Source organism: Paroedura picta, chromosome 8 (assembly GCF_049243985.1).
Source record: "Paroedura picta isolate Pp20150507F chromosome 8, Ppicta_v3.0, whole genome shotgun sequence".
NCBI lineage: Eukaryota > Metazoa > Chordata > Lepidosauria > Squamata > Gekkonidae > Paroedura > Paroedura picta.
Window position 1 is genome coordinate 73,995,563 of NC_135376.1, and position 14,973 is coordinate 74,010,535.

The following is a 14,973-nucleotide window of genomic DNA, read 5'->3' on the forward strand; positions in this document are numbered from 1 at the left end:
TCAAAATGCAGTGCCATTATATAAAAAGTAATAAAAAGCATACTGCAGGTAACAGAGAGAAGGAAGAGAAGGTTGAACGTCAAATACAAGAATCTTTATCAAAGCTACAAGACTGCCTCCATGGCACAATGCTCTCTGATCTACCGAACAAGATGATGCATTTTTGTAATAACTTCAACTTTTTATTTTTTGCTGGGAATGTTTTGCTGCGATCAGTAGCTTTCCAGTGACATCCAGCATTTTACAGTGAAAACAGAAGTCGTCTCCCCTGGTGAACATTTTCTGTGCAAGCAATGAAGTGCTATGTCCTCCCCCCATTCATGCACAGCAGGGTAGCCGATCTGCTTGCTGATATAAACTCTTTCGGCAAGCAACGCAACCCCCCCCCCTACACACACACACAACACTTTCCTCCTGTACATATTTAGCATTCCAACTGTGCTAATGTGCTCATCCAAGCAGCAGCTCTTAGTTCTGGAATATCCACCCCTTCCATCATGAAGTATTTCACAGTGTGTCAAGTGGTGAATGCAGGACTTTAAAAAAGAAACAAACAGCAGAACTCCTTGTGAGGAACACCCCCCCTCCTCCCAAACACTACAAACTCAAATAGAAGGTGTGTTCTTTTATTATCAACAACCTGCAGGTATAGAAATGTGGAAGAAAAGCAGAAAAAAGCATGGGATCAGGTGGAAAACAAGAAAAACAGATCTCCATGATGATGAATCACATTGGGTTTGGAATACAGAAGATGGCAGGAGAAGTTTTCCAATAGAATCAGGACATCATGGTACATGCTATCCATGTGCCTGCATGTATGTATGTAGCCACATTCATAATGCAGTAGACTGAGATGGGAATCGTTTTTCAAGCTCCTCCACTACGCAGCTCAAATTGCTGTTCTGCTTGCTGGGCTCAGAAACAGTCTCAGTACTTGGTGGCTCTGGCGTCACAACTGGCTTCAGCTTGGCTATGTGTTTTGGTAGCACATTGTTTTTGTCTATTTGGCTGTACATGTTGGCCACTGATTTTTCAATATCTGCTAAGTTCTGGATGTTTTTAAGAATCCCCTTCAACTCTCTCCGAGGAAGGGGAGGGGGGTCAGGTACAGAAGCGTGTGAGCCCACTTCTTGCTTGGAAAGGGGCATAGTGCGTTTTGCAGGGGACAGGAGCTGGTGGCCTAAGGCGGATGATGATGAAGACAGAAAAAGGGCTGGAGAGGAAGGAGGTCGAGGCGGCAAGGGAGGTGGAGTTGGTGGTGGTGGTGGTGGTGGTGGCGGAGGAGGAGGAGGAGGAGGAGGAGGAGGAGGAGGGGTTTTGGGTGGGTCTGGAATACTCTCTAGGACTTTTATTTTAGGCTGAGGGTTTTGATGAGTGGATATTCTGCTCCTCGGTGACGGAGTAGGTGGCTTGTGACACGGCGGAGGGGACAACTGTTCAGAAGTGTCATGATGGGTGATGATTACAGATGGTATTTCAGGTGTTTTCAGTCCAACAACCTCAGTGCAAGGTGTGAGAGATGAGAAAGGTGGCTTGTGACATGGCAGAGGGGACAACTGTTCAGAAGTGTCATGATGGATGATGATTACAGATGGCATTACAGGTTTTCCCAGTTCAGCGACCTCAGCGCAAGGTGTGAGAGATGAGAAAGAAGGTGAATGGTGGACTGGAGAGGCAAGGAGACTCGCAGAAGTCACCTCTAGTGTGATCTCTGCCTCTTGGATGCTGCTGCTATGTACTGGAGAATGTGAACTTCTAATATCTCGGGGTTTCACTTGTTTCATTTCCTGAAGAGCCTGCTCCTCAAACTGCCTGGCCTTCTCTTTGACAGAGAACTTGGTGCCAATGATCTTTTCGAAGTCTGGACTACTGTGCTGGATTTCAGCTCTTTCGCTCTCTCCTCTGTTTGTCTCCTGCTCCCACTGAACAGGGTCCATGATAATGGCCCTATCCAAAGCATCAGAAACATGTTTTCTGGAAGCATGAGTGGGTAAAGTCCATGCTCGATGAAGATCTCCCAAAGGGGACCCCATCAGAACATCACTCAATGGTAGCCTTCTAGGAGAAAGCGAGGCGAGGGAATCTTCCCTTTCTTGTAGAATCCCTGTCCCCTCCACATACAGAGGGTTTTGAGTTGTTAATGGGTTCTCATCAGATATAAACGTAACATTACTTGAAGATTTCGGTAAGTTACTGTTCAGTGTTACATTGATATTAGACTGCTTGTGTGCCTCAATAGCACGGGAAGCAAAGCTGCTAATCGCTCGCTGATGGGCTCCTTCTTCAAACACTGACTTTTTTCCCCTGCTTTGTTGAAAATGGTAGAGAAGAAAAAGACTTGAAAGAAAAGAAGATAATCAGAGGTAAGGAAACATGCATGGACACTGATTCACATGACAAAATATAATGTGAATAACAAGAACAAAAGCAAAGGCATCTAAAGTCTTCTAATGCTACCTACAAATCCAGAGTTTTATATAAGGGATCTATATGTAATTTAGCTACTAAGGCAGGATGTTTTATTTGTTTAGCTATGGGAAGTGATTTACTTCTTCAGGATAGAAAAGGAGGATAAATTAAGTCCTAAATTTAAACTAATGTCTTGACAAAAGTTAGCATTCTGTAGACATCTAAATTTTCCCCCAGAATTAAAATGTCACCATTAGGAAGAATTTTGCATAAGAACTCTCTCTACAAGTGCACTTGGTATACAAGGCCGATTCAAAGGCTGCCATTAGAAATAAGGAGGAAATGAGGTCTCAGGAATCTGCTTAATAAAGACTGGATTGTGCTAAGTGACAGAAAGAAAGTCTGTAACAGTCTACTTAGCCGCCATGGCCAATGATCACTTAAGGGGGTACAGGATATGAAGCACACTTGAAGCCACCCAGAACTACAGTTTTATTGTTCATTTCAGCAGAAGGAATAGGCCCATTTTGGCATTTCTGCATGTGCAATGATTTATTGATTTTTTAAAAAAAGCTCCATGCTCAACCACTCTGATGTACTCAAGTGGTTCTGGACTTGGTGGCCCAAGGACTGAAGTGCACACTGCCATCCTTGCATGTGGAGTTTTATTCTTCTGGCTGAATTATGTACAAGTCCTAACTAAATGGACTGGTATCATCACATGGTGGGACTCTATTCCACATTCCCTGGGAGTGAAGATGAGGATTTCTACACCTAATACAGATACTTGCAGTTAGAGTGTGGCTAGAGTGTAATGACTCACTGCAATGAGGCCATTCTTAGTGGTATCTGAATAGCAATTACATTATGCGATCTGCTAAGAAGAAACAGTCTTCTTCAATCGAATTCATTCCACCAAATCATTCTCTCATGCAATCCCTGCTCATTAGGTTTGCACTTGATATTGGTTAGTTTGAGGTCTCTTGCTGTCTTCAAGCCACTTTGTTTTCCCAGAGTCAAACTGCATATTAGCAATGCCGCCAACGTTTCTAACTACCTCATTTGGAATATGGGTTCGTCCAGCTTGTGATGCTTGGATTTATTCCAAATCAAGTGTCATTTCCACCATGAAGTTCTCTACAGCAGGGGTAGTCAACCTTGTAGTCCATGAACATCTGGAGTACCACAGGTTGACTACTCCTGCTCTACAGCTTAAAATATAAAATGTGGTTCTATATATATACCTAGAAAACAACGTTCAGGCTGCTTATGAGGTAATTGTAAAAGAGGGTTCAGTGAAGAAGAATCTTTCACCAAACAGCTACACAAGTTGCAGGATAGAACTCTCAGGCACAGAGCATTTCTCCAAGAATTCTCTGAGAAAGCTCATAAATATCAATTTGATTTCAAATAAAGCCGAGGGGTGCTTGCCTACTGCTGTTGTGGACAGGACGAAATGGACAAGGCTACACTTTAATAATTTCCAGTCCCCTTGGAAGGAGAAAGGAAAACTTGTAAATTAAATGATTTCAGAAGTAAATTTCTTCCAAGTACTACAGACAAAAAAGTCTAAAAACAATTCAACTACTTTTCTACCATCTACAATATTATCCCCATGATGCAAGTTTACTTACTGATGCCTACTTACCCAGAGAGAAAGAGAGATAGAGATAAATATAAGGGAAAGGAAACAAACATTTTTAGCCATGTAATAATTATATATAAGATCAACCATTGAGTGGTATGTCAAAGAACTTACTAAAATATAAGGTGCCATTTTTCAAAAACATTTTTCTTTCAGAAAGCTTTGTCTTGACCAAGAAACCCCTATAATCTTGATCTCATGTAAGCTCTACATATCCATCAAAGCTTCTGAAGTTTTATTATCAAAGAAGTCCATTCTACTGAGCAGGGCTTACAGTAATGTCAGGAATAGCATGAAGTCCTGGGATGGATTTGATGTGCATTCAAAAAATATTTAGATACATCTAGAGGCCTCTTTGAACTTCAGTGTCTATCAAAACAGGATCCTTAATTATGCTATGATACGCTCTCTGTTCAGACTTTGAAATAACCATGTACTATATATAGTTGAACAGATATTCCCGGGCCTCCCTAACAACTGTTTCTTCCCTCTTAATACTATCTCCCACCGATTTTTCCAGGAGTTTTAAACAAACAAACAATTGGAAAAGAATAACTGGCTTCCTTTGATCAAGGGTTGACACCCTCTCACATCTGCCACTTGGCTGTAGGGATAAAAGGGAGATTTTTTAAAAAGAGCAGCAATCAAATCTCAGCTACAGAAAACTGATCTTTGCCAGCTCATGGACATCTTAGGGATGCAGCTGATCTCCAGACTAAAGGGATAAGTTCCACTGGAAAAGATGGCTACTTTGGAGGGTGGACTCCATAGCATTAGACTCCACTGAGGTTCTTCCCGGCCTCAAACCTAACCCACTCCTGGCTCTACCTCAAAAGTCTTTAGGTAGTTCCCAACCCAGAACTGGTAACCCTGAGACATCTTCATAAATATACATATATATGGAACTCTTCCTGTTATTCTTATATGCATTTAGTTCTTCAAAATGAGCAGTATACATGTACAGCTGCAATCACAGCCCACCATGGAGGGGCATCTTGAACTGGAGAAGCATCACAGATCTTAGAAGGCTGTAGAACTCATCAGATCCCACCCTAAGGACTTGATAGTAGTCAGGTAGCTTGGTGGACAGTGGCTGCCCTGGATACAGTGATCAACAGCAGCACATAGGAAATTTCTGTACTTCCTTTTCATTCTCTTCCAACTCATGGCCTGGTGATTTTTTGAATGTTAGGTCCTGGCATGTGACCTTCTTCCTATCAGGGGATGCTTGTGGACATGCCCCCATCCCATCACAAACTGCTTATACCTACAGCACTGTATACAGAACGAACAGCCAGACCAGAACACCAAGCTGAAAGGTGTGGAGGGGTAATAAGAGTAGTGACATTGCATGGGCACAGCTTGCATCCCAAATACACAAGTAGCGCAGCCATGATGCAGCAGGGAAGAAACATGTCAGCAGAACTTCAGGTGGTGCTGGCTAGGGTGGGGAAAACCAGCCCTCAGAGTCCATTTGTGGCACGGGCAGAGCCCCCCACATTATGCTCTTCTAATACAGATCTTTAATCTTATCCTATTAGCAACCACATTTCAGTGCTTGTTATTGTTCTTCCAAGTGTTCTTCTGAAATGTTTATAAGAGTAATTGCTGTCAGATGCTGAATATCATTGTTCCCAGATCAGGACACAACCACAATAAACTGAAGAGTTCACCAGTGAGCACCTGAAACTACCAGTGGGCTGCTGAGTTGGTCTGAGTTTTACAGAGGGGTGCTCTAATCGCATACTTATTTGGTCCTTTGGCTGACTGCACAAACCAAGTTTTCTGCCTTCTTTTGGGGCCACAGGACAATAATCCATACATGAAGTGTGTACCCTTGTGCTTAGGAAATGAAACACAGCCTCAAGAATAATTAAAATGTTTGAAATAATGGTGAGGGCCTGCACTGAAGTGACAGGAATGGAGTCCACACTGAGAGAAGAGAGGAAAAGAGTTGAGAGTTGACTCAGGTGAACTGCAGGTAAAGGTAAAGTAAAGGTATTCCCTGTGCAAGCACCGAGTCATGTCTGACCCTTGGGGTGACGCCCTCTAGCGTTTTCATGGCAGACTCAATACGGGGTGGTTTGCCAGTGCCTTCCCCAGTCATTACCGTTTTACCCCCCAGCAAGCTGGGTACTCATTTTACTGACCTTGGAAGGATGGAAGGCTGAGTCAACCTTGAGCCAGCTGCTGGGATCGAACTCCCAACCTCATGGGCAGACAGCTTCAGACAGCATTTCTGCCACTTACCACTCTGCGCCACAGGAGGCAGCAGTAATTCCAAGTGTGGAGATTACGAGTAGACACCTCTTGCCATTAGACAACCTTTGAAAAGTAGAGCATACAGCTACCAGCAATGGGGCCCCAAAGCATCACCCCTGCTAGAAACAATGACTCTGGCCTACCCAGGAAAAAAGGCCTAAGGGAAAGGAGCAGAAAATAGGCAGTTCTTCAAGTTGTACCTAGAAGGGGAAGATAGATGGAAAGTCTATGGAGAAATGGGTGATCTGAGACGGTTTTAGAAATGAGAAAAAGAATATTTGTCAACCCCCTTCCCTTCTCATGACTCCTGGGACAACTGCATGGGGTATGTCAGAGGAAGAGTCCATGAGCAGTGTGTATGGAACCCTCTCCTCACACAAGCTGAAATCCATTTAGCCTATGAATTACAGCTTGAGTTGCTATAACTGAATACTGCAAATTTCATTGAGGACTTACATGGTACTGTCGCCGAGTTCTTCATATAGATTAGTGGCAGGAGCACTTGCTGGCTTGCCAGCTGGTAAGGCCATCTGGATTCGAGCTGTCTTTGCGCATTCAGCTTGTCTCCTTTGGTGAATCGCACAGGAAAAGAAAAAAGAGTGTTACAAACACGCTTTCTATCCAAGATCATATCAACAGCAACAACCATGGAAAGCATATTTTTCACAGCTTTTCACTTTGTAACAGGATCCGGCACTAAGGAAACAAGGCCGGGAGGAGGGGGTGGGAATCTGATGTCTTAACTGATTCTATTTGCTTCAAAATTATGAAGCTCTGTGAAAAAGAAACATCCTTTTTCATGCTTGGCTAAAAGTTCCGGAAGATTTGAATCACCAGCTCTAGCTCTGAAATTGACACCTTTGATGCTTGAACATGAATGTGGAATATGTCCCACTGATTTCGCTGGTGCTCATTTCTAAGCAACTGTGCTTTAAGAAAACAGTTTACATTGGTCTTAAAAAGTAGATAAGACTAGATTATCTCAGTATGTACTCATGACCTTAAAATCTATGTATTGATTAGTCTGGGTCAGGAAAACACTCCAGGATTTACTCTTAATCCGATTACACTATCAGGCCATTTGTGGCCTTGTTATCTGTGGTCATGTTCAAGTCTCTGCCTGCCAGACTGAAGAATCCTTTTCTGTACACACACACACACACACACTCTCTCTCTCTCTCTCTCTCTCTCTCTCTCTCTCTCTCTCATTCTCTCTCAAATGCATGGCATAAAGCTAAACATAGCATCTTTAATTTGATAACAACTACCTTGCACTATAAATTCAAAACATATTAAATGGCTATCAGTTACTTTGCTGCTTTTAAAATCCAGGCATTTCCTGAAGTCAGTCAGTTTTATAGTTTGACTTTACTGCTGGCTGAAGTACTTCTGCAGAAGACATTAAATCTAAGCACGGAGGCTTGCATTTGTATAAAATAACTCCTGTCATCTCCCTCAATGTCAAAGCTGAGTCATAAAACAGGACGCATTTTGCTAGATGGGTGTAAGGCTCGGAAAGGCAGCCACTTTCCAACTTGGCACAGGATGGCAGGGGAGGACGGCAGAAGGCTCCCGTCTAATGTCTCAGTGTCCGCCTTGAAAGCAAGTCCAGCCTCAGACTGCTCTGCCAGGACAGTCTCAGATTCCAAGCAAAACATTAACAATTGTCACCTTTGTCAAGATATCAGAACGCATACTTACTCTTTAAATCTGTTTTGCAAAGCAGAATAATAGAATAAGAAAAATAACAGGTGATGAGTTTCACTTAGCAAGCTAATTCAAAATCATGAAATCAAATATATTTTTAGAACCATTTAATGTACACATATAATTAGCTGAAAGGACACTACGCAAGCTTCCCCCCCCCATATACACACTTTGGCATTGGCTGGGCATGTTGTGCTAAGTGTGTGTAAATAAATAAATACTTCTTCCTCTAACATTCCCTAAGAGTCCATAAGAGAACATAGTTTACTTGATCTACATGCACATACAGTGAGGAAAAAAATAAGTGTGACATGTTAGCTATCATGCCCAAGGTCAGATCTTTGTTTCCAAAATACAAAAGAGAGCAACAGAAAGGGCAGGGGCACCACTAAGGAGGGATGGTCAGAGGTTTTACAATCCACTTTGGGGTCCTGCTGTACCAAGTGGCAGTCCCAAGTGGTGCTCTCAGCTCCAGTGTGGTTGGTCAGCATGTCATCCACCTATGATTCCAAAAATCCTTTAGCTACCCTGGCTCCATCATGCCTTCTGAGACAAAAGCTATATCCACCGAAGTTAATGGATCACAGCTTATAATAATTTTGGAAGCGTTAGTCATTCCTTATAACTTATAACTGTAAGTGAAGGAACACCTATTCTCACATGGACCTAACCAACAATTTCAGTCATCTTTGGAGGTTCTGCCTTGGGTGTCCCTGACATCTGAGGCTAGATGGTGGCAAGCTGAGAAAGGCCTTCTTGGCCATGGCACCCAAAGTCTAGAACTTCCTCTACATTTGTCTCTCTGTCTCTCTGTCTCCTTATGTTGTTATCTAGCCATTCTTAGAGCATTTATGCACTGGAAGTTTCATGCCAGGCTGCAGGCTGTAGTTTTAGTCGTGGCAGGTTGCCCCACCTCTTCCTGCACCCACATGGGGGGAGCATTTGGCCCGGTGTTCCTCATCTACCTCCAATTTGTGCTGCTGCAGGGGAGCTGGGGCAGTGAAGTTCCCAGTGCGTAAATGGTCCTAGAGAGGCTTCACTTACTGATTTTCCCCAGAAGTGACATAATGTGCTCAGTCTGATGGTATCCCTCACATTTCTGTTCCTCTAGACTCTCCCAGTTGCCAACCAACCGTACTCTTCTAATTTATAACCTTTCAGTTGTAATTGCATTCTTGATTTGTGCAGGATACTGAAATTTCAAAGGCATGCTTTAGTAGGAAATAATAATGCTCCCTTCCTGGCTTATACAAATGGATTCAGAGCTGTGCTACAACAATTGTAATTTCAGACTGGAAAATAAGCAATGTAAAATTCATTTAATTTTACTCTCCTTTTCACTGTGTGCAAAAAAAATCTAATTCATTGAATATTAAGTTGATCAGTGGGCTGGAAAACACTAAAAAATGTTGCTGCTACAGAAAAAAAGTTTTAATATAAAGTAAATTTTAATGTTTCTGTTATATGTGCACTGAGAAAAACAGTTATTTCCATTCGGCTATAGCATTTGCACTAAGCAGCAGTTCCCCTTCCCCTTGAATGTGTTATCTCGTGGCTACACCATAAGGAAAGCCATAGCAATAAGTGGAAAATGGACATGGGTTGGATCCAACCAGCCTTTTTGTTCAGTCTCATCCAATTCTCCTCAGAAGGCCACCACCTCAGAAGGCTTTTGCACATCCATGGCCCATGATCCATTGTATAACCATTCTTGATGGTCCAAATAAGCACCTCTTTCCTTTTTAACTAGCTGAAAACCTGGTTGGAACCAACCCCATGTTTTTTGTATTACTTATCCTAGCCACACGTGTTGAGTATTGTTTTTGGGTTTTTTGTGAGAAATATGGCTTCCATTGGGAGAAGATACCTATCTCTGAAAAAGCTCTAAGTGAGATACTTTACAGAAGTTAAGTGACAGTCTGATGGTGCAATCCTAAACAGAGTAACACCCAACTAAGACCACTTACTTCAACAGACTTAAAGGAGTGTAACTCTGATTAGGATGACACAATGAGAGGGAAAAATACTGAGATTATGCAGAGGTAGAGGCAACTGCTCTTTGTGGCAGCAGCATGAGAAGTGGATTCCAGTGCTGGGCATCCCTTGCAGCACATCAACTAGAAGGGATCTCAAGAGACCTTCTGTAAATTGGTGGGAATAGAAATGACACAGAGGGAGGAAAGGAAAGGCAGGATTGTTGGGAGAGATTGCTTTTTACTCCCTGAAGAAGTCTCAAATTGGTTTACAATTACCTACCCTTCCTCTCCCCACAACAGACACCCTGTGAGGCAAGTGGGGTTGAGAGAATTCTGAAAGAACTGTGACAGTCCCAAAGTCTCCCAGCTGGCTCCATCAAACCCTGTTCTCCAGATTAGAGGCTGCCACTCATAACCACTACATTAAGAGAAAACAATAACAATCCAGGAAAGAGACAAGCTTGACTTTGGTTCCATCATCTAAGCACTTCCAACTAGGAAGTGGAGGACGGACTCTCCATTGGATAGGATGGAGAGATAGGGGCACCCTCTTTTGGAACGCTTGGAAATGGATCCCGTGGCCCAATCATTGTGAAATTTGGAGGGGGGTCAGGGAAGAGTCCCCCAAAGCTACCCTGAAAGTTTGGAGGCTTTAACTGGAAGCCACCCAGGTCCTGGGAAAGGTGGGAATGCTGGACTTCCAATTAAAGTCAATGGCACCATTGACTTTAATGGGCGCCGAAGCTGAACTGGTATGGATCCAGCCCCTGGTGCACAAGCCCACTTCCAACTCCTATAGCTGTAGGGACCCAACTATTCAATGGGTCTTCCTATCCCAAAACAGTCTACCATCCTGGCCAGCTGATGTTTTCATGGTAAGCATTCAAGCCATGGGCCTCATATATGGAAGTGCAGCTACTGCAGCTCCTTGGCATGATCCAAAGAGGCCATTCCATCCCAATTCAGCTTTGCTACTCTGCCATATTTCAACGTGAAATCCTGAGTGAGTATTTACCTACATATAAAGAAAAACTCATTAGACTGCTAATAGATTCCCACACTTACCATAAGCATCCTGATGTATGTATGCTAGAAATACAACTGAAAACATGTCCCAGCCAAGCCTCCCAATGCACAGCCCTTTGTCCCCAACATACAAGGGATGCTACATAATCAACAATACAGGAAGGTGTCATACTCACTGTCTGTAGCTGACCATAACTATTAAAATAGCAGGCATGCAACAAAGGATGATGATGACAGCAAGAGCCAGCAGTGCCCCTTCCGTGTAGCCTACGGCTTGCGCCTGCTTCTTGACGTTGGCCACCACATCCGGAGTGCGAATTTCCAAAATGCGTCCTCCTTGCCCCAGGTATGGCTGAAACTCTTTATTGATATCCAGAAGCTTGCCATCTAGAAATCTTCAGCATTCAAGAATAAAATAAAGGAGGATAACAAGTGCAAGGAGAAAGAGCTAACGATTCTGTTCCTGCTGCAGGACCATCCCCTGAATGAGACATTTCCTTCCAAGTGAGCATGTTCAATACAGCCAAACGAATCAATGAAAAAGGACTTGTCCTAATGAAGATTCATGCTGTATTAATGTTTGGCCACTTTATATCGCTGGATACTGCTTCAGTTCAACTGCAGTCCCCTCCCCAAAGTCTTGTTTGCCCTCACTGTCAGCAGCCTCGTTTGTTTTTGTTATAAGTCTTCTAAGTTATAGTATCTTCTCAAAGTACTTGTAGAGGTGTGATGTCTGGGGTGCCTTCACATTGGATGCTTCATTGCAACATCATCAGTCCCATGGGTTACTACAACCCATCAGACTCAAGGGTATTGAGGGATAAGTAGCTGTAGAAACTTGATGCCAAGCAGCAGCTGGGGGAATGGAGGAACACTAAACAGACTCAAAAGATGAACATGTGCATGCTTTAAAGACCAAGACAAGAGATACAGTCTATTCCTGGGCACTTGGATACAAACTAGATATGATACAAGAGATTCCTGGTCTGATTTCCCTAAGTTTTAACTTCATACCAGCTGCAGGTGACCTCATATTGGATCAAGGCATCAGTAGTAGAAGAGGGAAGGCCTATTCTATCTCCTGCGGCAAATTTCACCCCGAATTCAAGCAATGCCTCTGAAGTTACCATTACATTGGGGGGATGCTTTCCTTGGGAACGGGAGGAGGCTAAATTAGGAGAACAGCACAGAAGAACCGAACAAGCACATAACTCCCCTGCAATCCATCCCTAATGCAATGCAGATGCCTGCAGCATCTTTTAATTTGTAATGAAAATGTCGGGAGTTGTGTGGAGTCGGAAGTTGTGTTCTGTTGCATCATGCCAGGCTTGCCTCGCCATTATCCAAAGGACATGTGAAAATAAAAAATGATGCAACAAAGAGCATAAAACAGATTCAGTTCTTCAAGTCAGCCACTTGTTATGAGAGTCAAAAGGAGCAATCCTGAGCAGCTCTACTCAGAAGTAATTGGTCTTACTCCCTGGAAGGTTTGCTTAGAATTGCAGACAAAGTTCCTGCACTGATCTTGAACTATGTTTTTCAGCCAAACCGAGAAAAATTCCACTGTCACCCAAAAAAATCTTTTTCTGCACACTAGATGCTGCTCATGTACACCAGATGTCTTTTGTACTGAGGAAGAATATGCAGGCATTTTGCTTTGCCAAGGGTATACTTCTGGGAGGTGTCAAACACTCTCTCAGTTAAATATTCCATAAGCAGTTTCTCTACAAACCCTTATTTTGAGGTTTTTATATCTCATCCCTGCATATTCCATGGCAGGTGAACTTGACACACTGCATAAAATGAGACAAAGGACTTTCCCCTCCAGTCAGACATTCTACAGGAGATCGTATATTCAAGTAATTCTCTCTCTCGCTTTGTTTCATCAAGGGCAGCGCAGGTATCTTTAATATTTAACAATGCCCATTTGGCACCGTAGCCTTTTGTGCTGGGATCGCTTTGTAGCGCACAATGGGAGTTCTGTTTGCAACATAATTTTCCTCATGGTTTCTAAACATTCCCAGAACAACGCTTACTTCAAATCCAGATTGTAAGCTTTATTATTGATCACAAGGGATAAAATATTATGCAGCGTTACTTGAAGGAAAGCCCCACTGAAATCAATGGTACAGGCGTCTGAGTAAGTAGGTATTGGGTTGCAGCCAAGGACATGAGATAAAATGATGCAGTCTTAATCCCGTGTGAGTGCTTAACTGAATAGGATGTGCAAAACATTTCCTCATGTCTAGGCAGTTTAGACTGTTGCCATAATGAAAGAGGCAGCTAGCTTTAGGAATTAATGTTTAGACTAAGACTGCACAGAAGAGAAGCCATTTTCCAGTTTCTGATGGGCTACTTTACATTTGATGGACATGAGGAATCTAGTAGTGGGTACCGGTTCAGATGAAACCTTGGTCTACTTATGTTCTTCTTCTAGAGGAATAGATGCTCAGGATCACCTTACACAATTTAGTTCTGTTTTGACGGTTATAAGATCCTCTTGCCTTATACATTTAAAACAGAACAATTTGTTTATTTATCTTTCAACTTTTATTCTGCCCTTTCTCAAAAAGACTCAGGGCATCATGCTTGCTTCCTGCAAAAAGGGCACCTGACAGGCAGCACGTATACTAAAATTGGAACGATGCAGAGAAAAAGACTCAGGGCGGATTACAGTGGCATCAGTACTCTACTATTTAATAATATTCTTATATGGGAAGGGAGGGTCCACAACATAACCCTCACTGAGGAGTATAGCCCGGTGGCTACGGATAGAGTCGTCAGTGGCTACATATTACTGTAGGCCGCAACCATAGGCCCAGTGGAACAGCTCTGTTTTACGGGCCTTGTGGAATTATCTAAGGTCATGCAGGGTTCTGATCTCTTGTGGCAGAGCATTCCACCAGACCAGGACCAGGGCCAAGAAGCCCTGGCTCTGGTTGAAGCCAACTTAACCTCCCTTAGGGCCAAGGATACTAATTAGATTTTGATCATTAGTTCTCAACTCCCTCTGGGGACATATTGTGAGAGGAAGTCCCAGATTATTTAGGGCTTTAAAGGTAAGATCCAGAATCTTGAATCTGATTTGGTCTTCAACCTTGAGCCAGTGCAGCTGGCTTTTTACTGGTTCCTGGTAAGGACCTGTGTAGTCACATTGTGGACCTATTGAAGCTTCCGGATCAACTTTAAGGGTAGCCCTGCATAAAGAGAGTTACATTAATTTATCCTAGAGGTGAATGTTGTGTGGATCACTGTGGCTATGTCAGGACAGGGTGCTGTCCCTGGAGAAGATGAAAGAAAGTCTGGTGTGCAACGATCCTGACTTGAGCCTGTGTAGACAGTAAGGCATCTAGTATCACACCGAGGCTCTTGATGGTTGGTGAAATTGTTAATTGGACTCCATCAAGAACTGGAAGTGGCCAATCTGGGTCATGCCACCAACCATAGGTCCTCCACATTCACTGGATTTAACTACAGCTTGAGCCAATCCACCATAGCCTCCAGACATCTGGCCAAAGAATCTGGAGGTGTAGATGGATGGTCACCCACCAACAGATATAGCTGGGTATCATTGGCATATTGATGACAACCCAGTCCAAATTTCTAGATCAGTTGGGTGATGGGGTGCATATAGATGTTAAGCAATATTGGGGACAGAATAGCTCCCTGTCGAACCCCACGTTTTAGGGTATACTATGAGAGGTTCTCTCCCCTAATGCCCCCTCTGTTGGGACCTTGGAGGAAAATGCCATTCATTTAAGGGTTATACCTTGAGCCCTTGAATCAGCTAGGTAGTGGGATAACAGCCCATGATTGATTGTGTCAAATGTTGCCATCAGATATGACAATAACAGCACCATCAGCCGCCTAGGTTCAGCTGTTTCTGGAGATCATTTGTAAGGGTGAATAGAGCTGTTTCTACCCCATGGCCAGATCAGAAGTCAGACT

At 43.2% G+C, this 14,973-nt stretch overlaps 1 protein-coding gene across 9 annotated transcripts in view; it reads right to left on the reverse strand.

Moving 5' to 3' along the window:
• PCDH15 (protocadherin related 15) overlaps nt 1-14,973 on the reverse strand; it is an 886,705-nt gene that overhangs the window by 20,572 nt on the left and 851,160 nt on the right. For all 9 annotated transcript variants that reach the window (XM_077350402.1, XM_077350403.1, XM_077350405.1 and 6 more), the window contains 2 exons: nt 11,202-11,420; nt 6,773-6,883 (listed from right to left, as the gene is read on the reverse strand). In XM_077350402.1, coding sequence (XP_077206517.1) covers nt 6,773-6,883; nt 11,202-11,420 — 330 coding nt within the window. The remainder of the gene's footprint in view (nt 1-6,772; nt 6,884-11,201; nt 11,421-14,973) is intronic.